The sequence below is a fragment of the Zonotrichia leucophrys genome, chromosome 2 (assembly GCF_028769735.1).
Source record: "Zonotrichia leucophrys gambelii isolate GWCS_2022_RI chromosome 2, RI_Zleu_2.0, whole genome shotgun sequence".
NCBI lineage: Eukaryota > Metazoa > Chordata > Aves > Passeriformes > Passerellidae > Zonotrichia > Zonotrichia leucophrys.
Window position 1 is genome coordinate 29853228 of NC_088171.1, and position 17584 is coordinate 29870811.

The following is a 17584-nucleotide window of genomic DNA, read 5'->3' on the forward strand; positions in this document are numbered from 1 at the left end:
TCTTACTTGTTCTCCATAAGTAGTCCAAAAGATGCCAGGGACAGAATGATAAAGCCAATTCTCACGAGAACTGCTCCCTGTGACAACATCTGTTAAAAGGCAGACAAAAAATTCATTTAGAGTAATCTGGAGAGAAATGGAGTTTTTACAGAACAGTAGCTTGAACTTACTGAGTTAAGCAAGTGTCCTCTTTTAAAGTAATTTGCTACTTTAAATTTTAGGAAAAAAATCTGCTATGGATAGCACTCATACCTGGAGTAACCACATTCACAGTTGGTTCCTGAATACTGTATTAATGTTTAATGTTATCTCCTTCTGTCCTACATGTTTTTTTCCCAAAGTTGTTTTCCTTTTGATTCTACTCAAGAGGGAACAAACTTACTTCTAGATAAAAATCCCAGCAGCTCTGTTCTTTAAACATCATATTATGTTACCAGGTCTTTACAATAGCCATCTTTGAATTCCACTGGATAAAAATGCCAATGTACTGGTGAGAATAACAGCTCACATGACATGATCATGTTTAAGATGAAACAAAATTAATGTTTTCCCTTCATGACAACTTGACACTTGGTTCCCAACTTTTTAGCTCATATCATTAACTTCAGACTTAAAACACTTTTAAACATTAACATGGGCATGAGTATTTAGATGAATCGCAGCATGAGGACTTCTGTCCTTAAAATTTACATCAGAATGACATAAACAAAATTCATAAAAACAGAAATTGTTTTGACTGTAAAGCTGGAATTTTTAAAATTTATCAAATATTTATTTTGTATTCTATACAGCTGCCTTTGAAAATCAAATATTTAATCAGTTTCCTTTTTTCCCTCCCTGATTTTGTTTCAAATATTAGTTTTGAAAAGCTTTTAATTTTATTTTATTTTATTAAAACAAAACAAAATTATTGGATCTGACTGAGTTATAGGAATCCTTTCTTGCTTCAGCAGCAAAAGAGTTTATGAACAGCATCTTGCGCTTCATTTGCAGGCATTGGAAAAATAAAACTCCACAAATGTCTGCCCTGATTTCCATAAATCCCATTCAGTGACATGCCCAACTTCCTTCGGTCGTGGCCCCAGCCCCTCAAAGAGATCTAAGGTAAGTATCTGTGAGCATGGGAGGCCACAGGAGGATACTCTCAAGTTTTACAGCTGTGTGAACTTAGAGTGCCCATGTGTGCAAAACACATCAAACCACACACTCAGTCTGGGCGGGTTTCTGTTGTTTTACTGAAGCATCACAAACACCTACTTAGATATCCTCCACAGTTATTGAACAAAGAAAACTCAATCCCAGCAATGTGCAAGCTAAACAGCAGCCTCACCGGTTTACAAGCCAGAACACAGTTCTCACAAATGACACCTGTCAAGCCACTCTGCTGCACAAATTTGTACCAGGTGAGAATCAAACTTATTACTGCATTTCCACATTACCAATCTGCTCCATTCCTCCTTATGATAAACTTTTCATCATTAGCAATAGGAGAAATTTGTTTTGAAGTGACAAAATGTTTGGAAATAGCTTTTTTGTAAAAATCAGGCACGGATTCTATTTGAATTTAATTAAATGAGGAGTACTTTAACTGCTCATCTAGCCATACTGAGTTCAACTTCTACTTCAGCTTCCTGTACAATCTCATTCATACAAAAATTCAAGAAGTGAGCGAAGAAAAATATGATTTGGCACAGACATAAGGGAACTCACCCATAAATTTCTTAGAAATGCTTTGACAGGCTTTTCAATGATTGTTACTTGTCTAATAAAGGGGTTTTCCAGGGAAAAAAGACTGAAATTCAAGACTTTTCTCCTTAAAGACTCTCCTCACTTTTAAACTGAAAAATTACACCTTTTTTAAAATCTACTCATTCTTGCCAGGTGGGTCTGATTTTTCTTTGTTTCCTCTGTGATGTACCGGGTCCTGCAGACTGCCTGAAAAATGCTCCCACAGTGGCAGAGCACTAGAGAAGCAAGGTTTTGTATCTTAGGCAGGAAAGAGAACTAAACATCAAATCCAGATTTCCATCAAGTCATGGAGTAGCTACATTACAATATATGGCTAAAATCACACTTTGTGGAAAATGAACAAAACTGCAATGGTTTTCATACAAGTACTAATACCTGTCTTCAGGAAGGATTCAACAGTACATGCTATGAATGAGCAAGGGTGTCCCTAGTTTCCAGTTTTAAAGAGCTGCATGATTTCAAACTTTTCTGTCTTTCCAGTGATCCCAAACTTCTAGCTTGTCCCAGGCATCTGGGTTTCCCTGTGACTCCAGCTGCAGAAAACTGATAGCAGCAGATAAGATAATGCTGATTCATTCTACCTGCCTTTAAGTTCACTGAAGTGCCCAAAAACCCATTATTAACCTAAGCTTTTGCTGAAACTTGTGGAGAGAGCACACTGGGAATGTGGGAATAAGCTAAGCACTTTAGGAATTCCATTTCTTGCCATTAACTAGACTGCAAGCCTAAAAACTACATTTGGTACTACTGCATTAAGAGTTGGATTTAAGTGGATGATGGGAACACTTCCCAAAAGCAGACAATTTAGGGTCATATTTTAGTGGTGGTTTTACCTATAACTTCTAATCAAGGACTTTTTTCTTAGCTTAAAGATATATTTTAATTTACATTACTAGAACAGGAAAAATAGTTAAAATTATCCCCCACATATATCTAACACAGAAGAATAAAGCACAGACTAAGAACTTGACAGGAAATTAATAAATTTCAGATCGGTTTTAAACATGGAGTTCCAGAAAAAAAAAGGAATAGAAATACATTATAATGTCCGTTCATAAATCAGAAGAACTGAAGCAACCATATAACATTTTAAAAAAATCAAACTCAAATGTAAACAAGCCTTTATCTTTAAATGGTTAAAATGCTATAGGAGGTTCTATGGCATAATAACTACCTGAACCAGGTGTGATCATATTTTACAGACTTGTTTTTTCAGACCAATTTCCATTTCTCTTCAGACACACTCCTACTTGAACTATACTATTTTGAACACTAGCTATTTGTAAAACTCCTTATGGTGAGTATGCACTCTGGCCCAGAATGTGAGGGACTGGAGGACTCTAAAGCACAACTGGCAGATCCTGGTTAATTTCAAACTTGTTATCATTAAATTCACACAAAAGCATGACACTGTAATGCCCGAGCACAGTGTGGCACAGTCAAGGATTACCAAGAAATTTTCAGTGAAATACACCATGATGCTATTGGGAATAGCATCTTTTAGAAAAGCAGTCATATAGTGTAATTTTTACCACTGTTAGTTTGCTTCACTAACTTTCTCTAACAGTTCCAGTGGTATAGTAATATGCTGCTTTGATTCTTTTATTTGCTTTCAAACATGTATCACCCTATGAAGTGGATGCTGGCAGCTGAGGCATCCATTTTCTAGGCATTACTCTACCAAAATCAACAAAATAGTCAGTGGGTTATATCACTAAACTAACATCATATATTAAATCTATGCACTGCAAGCAGCAGTGCAAAAAGAATGTGCCTTTTACACCTTCATTAGTGTTAGCATCCTTGTTCCACCTAAACATAGTATGCATGGAAATATATAAAAAATGAGTATTTATATACTGGAGTATTTGTATAAACAGAGAAGCATGTGGGACCACAGCAGGTTCCCCAATTACAAGTCAGCCACAACTTTGCAATGTGGTTATTGGCTGCAATCAAGCAGAAAAAAATATTTCTGTTGGATTTTCATTTCATTTAAAGCTTTAAAAATATCTTTGAGCCTTAAAAAATGGGGGGAAGGGGGTTATAGAATTTAGTAAGAAGTTTACATGGCTTTGTAATCAACAGAATGTCATAGCATATTTTATGGTTTTTTAGTAATGAAAAAACTTATTCATTTAAACAAAGGAAATGTTATTTCAAATATGTATTTAGATAAGCATCGAAATATTCAAAATAGATTTTTTTATACTGCAAAGAAGTAGGTTTCTTATTCCTTTGAAAGAATAACATGGATGCATTTTCTCATTCTGATTTGTCCAGTGGTTCAAAAGAACTTCTAGGAATGATGTCAGCACATTTCATAAGTTAACAGTTGCCCTGATCTCATACATCAGATGATCAGATACATTCAAATTAGGAATGCTAATATGATTCTATGATTTTTCTATTGTTAGGTGTCATTAGCTGTATGAATTTATTTTAAGTTAGAATTCTTAGGGAAAAAAAAGTTAATTCTTAGCAATATTACATACACTGTACTTGGTGATGTCCTACTGAATGGATATATTACTAGTTCTTAACTTTCAAGAGATCTATATTACTAATTTCCATCTAATTGAAACTGCTCACATATTAATATAATTATAAGCACAGTAAATGGTATAGTATCTATTAACAATAAAAAAAGACACTGCAAAATGTGTTTAAGGTGCACTTCACTTTGATTTATATGATAACTGAAGTTCTGGAGCTATGAGACTTTTGCTTTGAATGTACTGCAGTTTTACACTCCTAGCACTCTCTCTGGGACTGATCCAAATCCCATTTCTTCAAGGAGCTTTGGATCAGATCTAGATGTGCAGAGCTCAGAAAGCAATTTTTATTCACTGGATGTAGTGCAGATCACTATACAGAAAACAAACACTGCATGCTCTCTCCTGTGGAAAATATATATTTGTTCTTTCCTGTTTTGCTCTTTTCATAAGTTAAATGTAGGTCATTCAGACAGAATGGTTGCTCTTTATGGATGGAGAAATTTAACACTTCTACAGGGCGTGAGACCAAACACTGAGCAACTGTAATCACTTGAGAAATGTAATAGCTGTGTGCTGTGTCTTATGGCTGTTATGAAATGGAACTTATACCTAAAGATGAGGAAAACAGTTAGTTTTCTCCATTTATGGAGCTATGCCACAGTTATGACATAATTCATTGCCAGACAGAACGTTCCAGTTGTATCCATAGACATTTCATAACTCAGTGTAGTGGAAAACTGATATTGAAGAAAGGTTTTTTGCCAAGTAAAGTTATTCATACACAAGCTTCCTTCTCATGACAGCTTCTCCACTGTACTGCAGAGCAATGCTGGAACTGTGCCTTGGGACCAGCACTTTCTACACCCACGCTGAAGGTTTATGTCCTGAGATGAGGTGCTTCCAGGCCCCTGTGCTCCCCTTATCCTTACTACCTTATTACCCTGCAGTTTTGTGCAGAGAATTTTCTAGTTGCTTTTCTACAATAAGTTCATAAATGGAGGATCCTCAGGACGTTTCCTCCATGACGGAAAGAATTTAGTGATTATCTGGGGCTTGGGTGCATTTTTCAACTTCCTTTATTACTTATTCTTAAACAGCCGCAGTTATCAGCAGATAAAATAATGTGGACCATTCATTTTTCCTTCCAGGAACAGAAAAAGGCCAAAAGAAAAAGAATAAAATAGAAAAAAATCAGACTCCTTAATTCTGGCTGCTAAAAGCAGCAGCATAGAGTTAAAACAAACAAACAAACAAACAAACAGAAAAACCAATCTGAGTGCAAAATGAAACAAATGGAAAAAACTCAAACACAGAGTTTATTTCCTATGCAAATGCAGGAACCTAGAAGTACTCTGGAAAATCTTGCAGAGGTTTTTCTCAATTCAGGAACATTAGCAATCAGGTACACTGTTTGACTTGTGTATTTTGGAGGTATTTATTCATACCTTTGGCTTAATTTCCTATCCACTAAGCTTCAGATGATTTAGTAATCTCCTAATTCCCTGCAATTGCAGTGTGACCCTTTGCAGAAGTAAACATGGCACATAGAACAACTCCATACTAATCCAAAGAATATGCCTGAAGTAACTTTCATATTATACCAGGAATGCTACATCCTGCAGTGTCCAATGAGGTGGGCAGGGGGTAGTGACCACTGCTGGCCAAGGGCTGGAGATTGCCAGGTGAGCATGCCAGGACAAGGCTGAAGAACCCAGGGGGCCCTTTGGGTGTTTACAGCATGCCTGTGGCAATGTGGGTGACACAAACACAGCAAGAGCTGTGTTGCTCTTTAACTAAGGGGGTCTTAAAAAGGGTTTAAGAAGAAGACCAAAGAGAATTTTATCAAATTAATAGAGTTTTGTGGTGTTTCTGTACGTCTTGAGAGGTCTTTATTTGTGGGAATATTATATCCATTAAATCCTGCTTCATAACTCTGAAATTTTAGCTTTAGCAAATGAGGGAGAAAGACAGAAAGAAAAAAGGGAGCTTGGAAGGATGTGAAACCCTGTAAGTAGGTAATGTCTCATTTCTTTTAGGTGGACATGGCCTTGTAGTTCACCTTCACAGGCTGCCAGCTATCCATAGAGGAACCAGTCACCATGGAGATGCCACCAGGCAAGTCCATGGTGATAAATACATGCCTCTCCTGGCTGTGCTTCTATCAATGCTCTTGTATGTTGGAGATTGGAAGAAAAATTTGCCCTGACTTTGTGCTCTTCCAACTCTCAACTCATGCTGACACCAACCTTGCAAGCACTGCAAGGCCATTGCAAGCTTCCTTCTAAAGACTGGGCATCTAAAGGTATGATCAATCTTAACATCTTAAAACTGCATAGTTTCAAGTCTTATGAGGTACTAAAAACTGAAGCAGACACATACTTCTTCTAGGCAAAATATTTCTATTAAGTAAATAACTGATATGGGTATTAAAAACTGTTTACTAAACAATATCAAATGTATATTTAATAGCATGAATTATATATTTAGCCATTTAGGTGAATTCTTTTACAGAAATTAGTTATTATTTTAGTAGTTCATGTAAGATATGAGCTGCCTGTAGAGCTGCTGCCAATTCTTTAATATATTTAAGCATGTTGTGTGTCATTGCTGTTAGCAGGAGATATTATTTCATAAGGGAAGGAATTACTTACAGTCATAGAAGCAAGAAGTTCAATGTACAAGTCCAATATTACAGCAAAATGTACAAGTGCATAGCAATTAAGATAAGCTGGTACATGTGGGTCGAAGGGAACTTCTTTTCCAGTGATCTGTATAAAGCAAAACAGTTACTTGCTTTCAAGAGTGACCTGCTCTGGCCTGCTGCATCTTAATATTCTTTATACTTAAAACACAAAAGGGGTGCCAGCTAATTGAAGAAAGATAATCTACTGTCAAACTTATGTACTATCTAGTTTGAGACAGTTTAACTTTGTGTGTTTGTGTATGGCTACAGCTGAAAAAAAAGGGAGAAATTACTATACTCCATAGAAAAAATTCTGAAAATCTCTTCAGGAAATGAATAATGAAAAAATAACTCAAAAAACACACTTTTTCCACCAAATAAAAAGAAAAAAACCCCACAGTTAAAACATTCATTTCCTTCAGTTTCTTTTCCCAATTCATCTTCCCCCATGCTTTATGACTGCTAATTTGCTAATTTAAAATAGCATGTGTAGAGTTTTTAACATTGATCCAGTAGCATTAAGAGGCCCAAGTAAATTACACACAACTGAAAGCCTGTGCATGTTCTATTTACCACTGGGATTTCCTCAGGAAGGCCAAGTCTAGGTTTGCCTGGTCCCCAGCCTGGCCCTTTGAATATGACAGAAAGCTTATTGCAGAATCCAGGTGTGGCCCAAAACGTGTTCCAAATATGAGCCAAGGGACGTAACTGAAAAAAAAAAAAGGTAAGCAATTTTTCATTGTTTGCAAAATAAAGATTAATAAAACATTGTATTTTAGTAATTTTTAGTTTTCAAATAAATAATTTTTCAAACTCTTTTAAAGAGAATGAATTAGAAATAGATGAAGACAGTTCAGAAAAGCTAGCTGAAATAGGCAAAAGCAATATGAAGCCCTTGGTTAATTTGGTGAGGATTACAATGACTTCTGCTCAGAGGAAAATCTGTTTTTCCATCTGTGTCTCCTGTAATCACTCCTGAGTATTTAGTGGTATATTGTATAGCTATATTTATGCAGTATGATTTGGTTACTGGGACCTTGAAATGACACAACTCTCAGTAATGAAATTACTTAGGATCTGACTGAAATGAATATAATTGCACATCCTCCCACTTTACAGCCCTGACAGCCCTGACAGTAAAATTTCCCTTTCTTTGAGATTCCTCCTTGGATGAAAAATCATGAAAAGCAAATACAGACTCCACTGCTTCTCATGTTTTTGCAGAGAATTTTTACCTAGCTTAAGAGAAACCTGAACTAATAAATCTAAGAAGCACCACACTAATTAGTTTTCTTTTTTTTTTTTTATTACATGCTTTTGTCTGTGCTTCACTATTTATTATTGCACTGCAAAACACCTCATTCAGCCCAACACCTTATATATCACTGTTCTAGTTATTTGTTAATTTTACTGTTATATATTTTCATTATTACTACAAGCTCTGCATATACTCAGTGCAGTGAGTAGAAATGGCTGTCTCATAATGAAGTACTGAAGAAATTGTAGATAACGTAATTGACTGGTCAGCAATGGAAGGATAGCCTCAACTGTGCCTAAGAGAGGAGCTTCTTTTGAATATGACTGAATGTTGAAGGTATCAGAATCAGTGATAAAAACTATAGCACCTGGAGCATGATGGGGTCAAATGAATTTACTGGATGTGTTAAGCCATATACAACTTTTGCATCTTCAGCCTCAAATGTTCCTGATGGAAGAAGAAAACAAAAGAATGACAAACAATCAAATTCAAAAGTAAACATATTTTTTCCACACTGATTCAACATGACAGAGAACACCTTCTTTTACTTACCAAACATCCTGTCCCAGATAATGAGCGTGCCACCATAATTTTTGTCAATGCAGTAAGGATTTCTACCTATAATAAAAATCAATTATGAGACAAGTAAACAAGTAATAGGATAAATCAGAATACTAGGAACTGAGTTATGAAGTAATAATCATAATTTGCATCACATTATAATCTAAAAATAAAAGAAAGCTAACCCACCACTCCTTATACTTCTATATATATTTTTTTCCTCAATAGCTTATTGCTCTCTTTCTGTTCAGATTCAAACACACAAATCAAATGCATCATGTCCAAAATTTCTCTGAAATTTGGAGACAAAACCAGGTCAAAATATATTTATAAAAGATAAACTTAGAAGCAAACAAAAATGATTCCATCAGTTTACACCTAAGAAAATATATACTAAATACATATATGTGCAGCTATCTCATTAATATCTGTCAGGTGTCTCTATCCTCTATGTCACATGTCTGATACTCCACTATTAATTTCAGTGTGAGGAAAACTGAAAAAATCCTTCTACATTTTCTAGGGAATATATTTGTATATAAGCAATGCTCTCAAACTTATGAGTGAAGAAGCATTGGTTACACAACCCTAAGTTTGTGGAGATAGTCTGGAGCAACTGTACAGCCCCTGATCAGCTCCATAATGATTTAGCTCGACTCCAATCAGGATGAGAGCATTAGTTCAGATTTACAGCTGAGCAAATAAGAGCAGAGTGTCTCCCTGAGGATTACCAGTAGTTGTACAAATTTTAAGGACTAGACACTTACAGCACCACCACTGTGGATACAGTGACTGTGAGGATACAATAAACATGAGTAACATCCTCTGAACATGCAACTCCATTTGAGTCTGTTTCAAACTGTTCTTCCATTCCCTCATTTTTTTTAAACTTACTATCTCTGCACACTGAATGAGCTAAGGACATCTGTGAAATCCACTTCTGTGTCTGAGATACATTAATGAGATTTTTCAGTATGCAGTGGAGTTATTAGCACAATTTACACAAGCAGTACATTCTTGAAGGCCTCTGAATACTGATAAAAATCAACCATTATGCACTTCTGGGAAGTGAGATTTACCAACAAGTCAAACAGGTGAAATCAAATTCCACTAAAATATTTAAAAGTTCTTCTAAAACCTAGCCATATTTTCCACATATACAGTGCTTGAATTTGAGTGCAAAAGAGTGTTTATGATTCCGTAGCCAGGAAAGGATGAAGTATTTTTCTATCACTCTTCATACCTAAAAACATTGAATCTTTTTCTCAAAGTCTTCTAACTGTTCATGTTATCCAGACTTAATTTCTCCTCAATAATTATTCTTAAACAAAAAAATGTTTAAATGAAATACAAGTTCTGATTATATTTTTTTAAAAACTGTGAAATTTCTAACTGAACAGGGACCACTTCTGAAGTAGAGGTCAAAATTAAAATCTTTTTGTAAAACTGATTTTACAGTACAATTTTACTAGATTACTGTTACAATACAAATAGTGACCCTGAGGAAAAAAAGGAATAAGAGGTTTCACTTTTTATCTTACCATGATGAACTCTGTGATGACTGGGAGTATTAAGTATCCATTCCAGAGGCCCAAGTTTGGTGATAAGCTTAAAAAAAAAATGTTTTAATGAACTTGAAAATACTGTATAAGACCAAGAAGAATTAGGGAAATGAAAAGAAGAAAAAGCTAAAGAGAGGATGCTTATCTTCTGGAGAACTGCACAGAAAGAGAGAAGTGCAATATCTTTTTCTGAACCATATCACTGTATTACACTTACAAATATTTTCATTAAAAAACATCAAAATACAAGTTATAAAATAAATTTCTTTTGATCCAGAAGCAAATTTCTTTAGATCTAAAAGTGAATTGTTTTTATCTTTATTCCATGAGAATCTTTGAGAAAATTGGCAATCATGAACTGATAACAAGATGGAATCACAGGGAAGTGATTGTCCCCATGTACTAAGCACTGGTGAGGCTGCACCTTGAGTACTGTGTTGAGTTTTGGACCTCTCACTTCCAGAAAGGAATTGAGGTGCTGGAGCATGTCCAGAGAAGGGGAAGGGAGCTGCTGAAGGGTCTAGAAAACATGTCATGTGAGGAGCGACTGAGGGAACTGGGATTGTTTAGTCTGGAGAAAAGGAGGCTTGGAAGGACTTCACTGCTCTCTACCTCCCTGAAAGGAGGTAGTGAGGTGTGGGTCAGTTTCTTCTGCCATGTCCTAAATGAAAGGACAAGAGAAAATGGCTTTGAATTGTGCTAGAGGAGGTTCACACTGGATATTAGAAAAAAAAATCACGGGAAGAGTGTTTAGGCATTGGAATAAATTGCTCAGGGAGGTGGTGGAGACAGTATCTCTGGAAAAGTTCCAGAGGCATCTGGATGTGGCACTTGGGGGATATGGCTTAGGGGTCATTCTGGTGATGCTGGCTTGATGGTTGGACTCACTGGTCTCGAAGATCACTTACAACCTTGATTCTGTGATTCCATACAAATTGTTTCACTCATTTTTCTTACCCCTATCCAGTGACATGCTTGGGATTCAGTGCAACTCTATGATATGATACCAGTTTTGCAAATACTTTATGTCTGCAAATAGGTCCCATTGACCCAGAAACAAATACTCCTTCCCTCTTCAGTACATTTGACTGCTTTTTTTCTTCTCAGTAACCTTCTTGTACCCTGGCACAAACACATTGACACAACAAACCCGACTGGGGAACTGATGCAAACCAAAACTGCTCTTGTTTTGTTTTTCTAAGTCAATTTAACTAGATCAGTTACTGATTTTGGTCCAATATATGGTCACTGTCATGAGTTGGAGGCATGAAGAGTCAGTAGACCAGCATAAATTCATTATGGAGGTACAATCTAAGGCAATGACTTGACAGAACAGAAAGATAGCCTTGATCATTTTAGTACCAACCCAAAAATTATAGAAAGTACCCACTGCCAAAAGCCACTTCTAGTGTTTCAAGCTTTGTCAGAAAATGCTGACGAATTAAGTTTGTGTGGGCAGGCTTTCTGCTAAATTAGGTACTCTCAGCTACTAGGAATTAGAGGAAAGCCAGCACTGACTTCAAATTCAGTGCTTTGGTTAGCTCAACAGAAGTGTGTGGACAAACAAACAAACAAACAAACAAACAAAAATTAATAAAATAAATAATAAAAGAAAAATGTTTCTGACTAATAATAGTGGAAGTATCTTCTTTGAAAACAGCAACTATTCTTTAATTCCAAGGACAAATCCATCTGTCACAAATTGATGAAATCACTGGATGATCAAAAAGGACATCTATTCACAATATATTCTGAAATGATATCTATTCATTATGTCTGATTATGGCCATAATGTTTTGCAATTAAAAGGGAGCAGGGGGCATTAAAGCAGCTAAATAAAAATGTTTAGACCTTAAAAAACAAATCCAAGAATCTATAATTTTTTTCCTTTTAGAGAATTTAATTAGTGAATTTAATACTCATACTGCCAGAGGGGTGATCTGTAATATAATGATAGACATAAGATAATAGTGGCAAAAAAAAAGCCCAAAAAAACTAACATTTAGAGGGACAGTCATTACTCATGAGAGCAGATCCATTAATCAAAAAAAAAATTTTCATTCCTTTAAGGTTTACAGAACAAAGCCCTGAAATACAGCACTTCCATGTCTCCTTCATTTACAGTTCTGCAAGTGCAAGTAGATTTAGATTCAAGAAGCGGACTTAGGATATTCCTCAAATGCATTTAAATTGTTATCAATCAGGTAAAGATAATAAAAGGAAAAAATATCTTTTTTTCTTTTTTTCTCCTCAATAACTGCAAAAATAACATCTACTTAGTTGGTTAAGTAGAGAATTTCTGCAATTAAAGGAGTATAGAAATATGAAAATTCTTCACATACACAGAACTGTAATATTTGGACCATCTTTCTTAAAATCCTGCTCACACTTGACTGGAAAAATAGAATCCTGAGACAAGTTTGTTTTGTTTCATTTAACTCAGAAGCCAAGGACAACATAAGCAGGAACAGCTCTCCCTCAAAATAAGTTCAAGTCTGAAAAGACCACCTAAAGGTAAGAAACAATCCATCATTCGTGCTAGTTCCATTTTCTGCCTTTCTCAAGCAGAACTTCCCACTGTTTTAAGATATGTGAGATGTGACCATTAAATTAATTTAATCTGAGACAAATGTTTTGAATTGAACTGCAGCCCAGCACCTGAGAGAGCACTGATTTATCTAATAGACCACAACTAACTTTGATCCAGTTGGTTTAATATAATTTTATTTAACAGTTTTTGTAAAAATAAACTAAGTGTGCACTAGGAGAGCAGGGAATCAGTAAGGGTTAGCAGTCTTCACCTTTATCCTACAGGTGGATTATAACAAAATGTCCTCAGAATGAATGCCTTCAGGTCTCAATATCCAGCCAGTTGAATTAAAATTTTTAAACTAAAATTCATCCTTTTGAAAGTCTACATAGTACATCCTTATGCTAAAGCAGAACTTTTTGCCTTGGGACTCTCTAAGGACCTCAGGGTATAACTTCATATAAATTTATATGCAGAACTTTAAATAAATTTTTCTGACTAATAATAGTGGAAGTATTTTCTCTGGATAATGAAACCGCTCTCACCCCTTAAAACAGTCTTTCTTTGAGTGATGAAATTTAAAAATCTACTGAAATATCTTCTCTATGTCTTAATTAGTGATTGATACCCAAGCCTATTTTTATTAATTATTCACTCAAGGTCACCTCCATTGCAAAGACATTTTAGCCCCACCCTGAGGAAAATATCATCTGAGACAACAATCATAACCACATGACTTTAAAGCTCAGAGGGAACGCAAAACTCTTTACCTGATGAAGCAAAAATCTCAGTATGTTGACATTAGTAATCCATAATTTTGGTGCCAAAAGAAATATAAATACATAAATGCTATAAATATAACCATATATCTTTCCAACATACAGAAATATATCACCACTGAAAAGCTCAATTTTGAAAGCTCTTGCAGCACTTACATGTCAAACAACATAGCTCTTTTGTTTAAATTTGTTGAATTTTTCTTTATTCTGCCATCTTACCTGGGGCAAAACTCCTAGAAGCAGATTTTTCACCTAAGTAAATTGGATAGGATAGCAAGACAATTTTTACCAGACATGATTCTGACATGGTCATATCAAGCTGACAGGAACTTTCTGCAGTCATATTGAAAGAAATTAATTTTGTAAGAACTGACTCATAGCAAGATTTAATGTGGTGTAGCAAGAGCCCTGGTTCAAAAGAATAATCCAGAGAGAAGAAAGGCAGTGGCAGGTATCCTGCTTACCCATCCACCTTTCATCTGTCAGTCTGTCCTCATTTCTGCGTCTTTATTATGTCCAGACATTTTCCTTGGAGAATGGCAAGTTTAAAGGAGCTCATAAGCATTCTTTGTAGAAACCTGGCTTACACTGCAAGTACAACCAGTCACCAAAGCACACAGATCACTAAGTTTCAGCCATTCAGAGAGAAAAATATTTTCAGCTTGCAATATCACTGTATTCAAATCGGTTTCTTAGAGTAAGAGCTTTCATGATCACATATTAGAAAAAAAAATTAAACTTTTTAAAGAACACCAAACAAATGTGATAAGAAGATCAGCTTAGTTTTTATGCTCGTAATTGGGATTTTCATTTTAAAAAGTCTGCTACTCTAATTTTTGCATCTGATCTTTTTATTGGAAAGTATTCTAAAAAGTAAAAAAATAATAGCTGAAATGTCATTGTTCCCTAACCCTGCCATCAGTACTTCAAAACTTATTTCATACTACTCAAAAGAAAAAAAGGTCTGCTTGTGAATATAAAATATTCTTATTCTATGTATCATCAACTAAAGTGATTTGGGGAATACAGCAAAATTACTACCAGTACCCTAAAAGTTTAAATACTCCAACTGCTGTCCAATGATAACCTTATCTGTATTTTGACCATTATGACACTGGGGTTTACGTTTGTGTTTGTTTCCCTGATACAGACACCTACTGTTCTAAATCAACTCCTGTCTGCAATTTTTCCTTTCTCAATTAACACATCATGTGCACCTAAACTCCCATCCAGTGACCCATAGATGAACTGCAACATTCCAACAAAACTCTTTTCCGATTTCCTTCATTTTTTTAATGTCCCATTGCCACAAAAATAATTTTTCACTTGTCAAAATCCTTAGAAATGGACTCAATACACTACCTGCAAATCAAATATGTAGGCATGTCATATATATATGTTATAAAAGTTGTTCCCACAAAACATGTATTCTTTCTTTCTTTCTTTCTTTCTTTCTTTCTTTCTTTCTTTCTTTCTTTCTTTCTTTCTTTCTTTCTTTCTTTCTTTCTTTCTTTCTTTCTTTCTTTCTTTCTTTCTTTCTTTCTTTCTTTCTTTCTTTCTTTCTTTCTTTCTTTCTTTCTTTTCTTTAAAAAGCAACATATTTCCTCTGCTTTACTTGGGTATCATTAAACAGTAAAGCAGAACTACTGACAATAATTGAAGGAACTCCAAAAGCATTGTAAATAAAGCATACTTAGAAATACTTTTCATACAATACTGAATAAAATATCCTGGAATTGAAATCTTCAAATATATATGACAGAAACTAAATGGATTTTTTTCCTACAATAGTTGTTATATAAAGATGTTTCCATTGTGACAGCAATTCCTTGCCTAAAGGGAAAGAACATTATGGAATATCTCTTGTGGCATGTAAGCACCTCCGCCTGCGGTCTCAGAGTTTGTCAGCACCAAGGGAAATCTTTATTGCCTGGTACCTGCACCACTTCAATGCAGTTCTTGTTTAAGTAATGAGAAAAAATCGTGACATGAAATCCAAGGGAAACTTTACATCTTGTGTAACAACTCCTCCTGTCACCACTACCACATGAATCTTTACTTAGCTCTGTTTCAGCTTCAGTGTTAGGAAGGAATGTCAACTGAGTAAAGCAGGCAACCTTACAGTAAAACTATTCGCATATAAATTTTTTTTAAATTTTTTTTTTCCTTTGAGCATAAGGAAAGCTGTTTGTAGCACAGCATTACTTTCAATATCATGGTGGTACTGATCTGCAGGACAGAAGAGGGTAAATTCATCCCTGGAGCATCACTACGGGGCACTCAACTTAACTTTGGGCTTTCTGTTAGACTAGTTGGTAGTAAAACACATATTACAAGTCATTTCCTCATCAAAATCAAGGTAAGATTCTTATTCCTGGTATATAAATCTGTATTTCAGACAGCCTGGTGGGGAAATTTTAAAATATGACCTTAATTACATTCCCCAGTAGAGCTGCTGTGTTAATTCAGGACAACACACCCATGTATTTATACAGATGGCTCTGGTGACCAGATTTGCCATGTAAAATCTCTACAGGGAAGCTGGGGAAAGGCAGAACTCCTGGGATATGTGCTCGTCTGCCAGTTTCACACTTTGAAATCCTTGGCAAACTCTGATTTATACACCGCCAACTGTTTTCCTATCTGATTAGGCAGTTTTCTACTCCAGTAAGCATGTAAAATGGATATAGCTGAATTTCCACACTGAGTAGTGAAAAAACAATATTTATAGTTTAGAAATAAAACAAGTGAGAGGAATCAGGCATGTTGGGATCATAAAGAGTTTCATAGAGGGTGAATTTCTGATAAATCTGGATTGTAGGAATGGGAGGTGAAAGCCTAGTTTTAATGGACAGTCTGGTTTAAGGCATATTTATATAATAAACACACAGACTTAAGAAATGTGTCTATAATAAATTATCTTGAAGGCAGGCTGTTGTCACTTTCCATTGTTTTACACCTCAACCAGGAGGTAAGGTTTGAATCAAATTGGCATCTTACATGAATATTAAATTAACTGTTTCAACAACTGGATGCAACCTTTTTGTTTTCGTTATAGGTCCAATTAAGCTTTGTGGGAAAGGTGAGCACATACAGGAAATTTCAATCAATTTTTCCGCTAAAAATGAAGAAACTTACAGTAACTGATTGGCTTAATTGCAGCATTACAAATAGCAGAGCATGGAGCAAGTCACACTTTCAGTCATACATCAAGTTAAGCATTTTAAACAAACTCCAGGAGAAAAATTGCTATACAATTTCAGTATTTTTCAGCAGCCTGACAAATACATTCTGGCAATTGTAGGAAAGAAACCCGAAAGTCATAAATCAGTATGCCAGCCCTGAAATAAACTAAAATATAGCCAAGTGAGGCTCTTCATCTTCCTTTCTAAACAGATAAAAAAATAGTCAGCTGCCTATACTTTGTGATTTTAACAAAGAAGGGTCTTTCAAATTTTCTGTTGGCTTTGAAGCTATAACTAAATAGATTCTCAGTGAGTACAAGCCATGAGAAAAACTCAAGAGCATTACGTGTAATATGTTAAGATGGAAAAAGAGGGTTTTTTAAAACAAAAAACAGAATCTTTAACATTATTAATGTGATATCCTTTCATTACTACATTAAATTCATTTGGTAAATGAGTTGTTTAGATTATTTTTCCAGGATGCAGAATGTATTGAACTGTGTTACATCTCTACGTAGCTCACTTCACATTTATCTTGATAATTCTCCAAGGACCTAATAGATAGAAGTGACCTAAATAAAATTCTTTAAGTACAATCTTTAGTTTTAGGTTTTTTGCAGGCAGATTAGCAATAGTCAAGCTCACTGTTGCTGAAGTGAACATTTCACAGCTGTTGCCTGCAAGAAGTCTTTGGTGAAAAGAACAGAAGCCAACATTCAAACTCTAGGACTTAACTACTGTGATCCAAATTGCAGTTACTGATTATGTTCTTGTCCCAT

The 17584-nt window shown here is 35.3% G+C and overlaps 1 protein-coding gene across 1 annotated transcript in view; it reads right to left on the bottom strand.

Annotated features, from left to right (window-relative positions):
- AGMO (alkylglycerol monooxygenase) overlaps nt 1-17584 on the bottom strand; it is a 189245-nt gene that overhangs the window by 80331 nt on the left and 91330 nt on the right. Inside the window, exons 6-11 of the mRNA XM_064703304.1 lie at nt 10291-10357; nt 8741-8806; nt 8556-8635; nt 7504-7638; nt 6899-7015; nt 7-89 (exon numbers count right to left, since the gene is read on the bottom strand). Coding sequence (XP_064559374.1) covers nt 7-89; nt 6899-7015; nt 7504-7638; nt 8556-8635; nt 8741-8806; nt 10291-10357 — 548 coding nt within the window. The remainder of the gene's footprint in view (nt 1-6; nt 90-6898; nt 7016-7503; nt 7639-8555; nt 8636-8740; nt 8807-10290; nt 10358-17584) is intronic.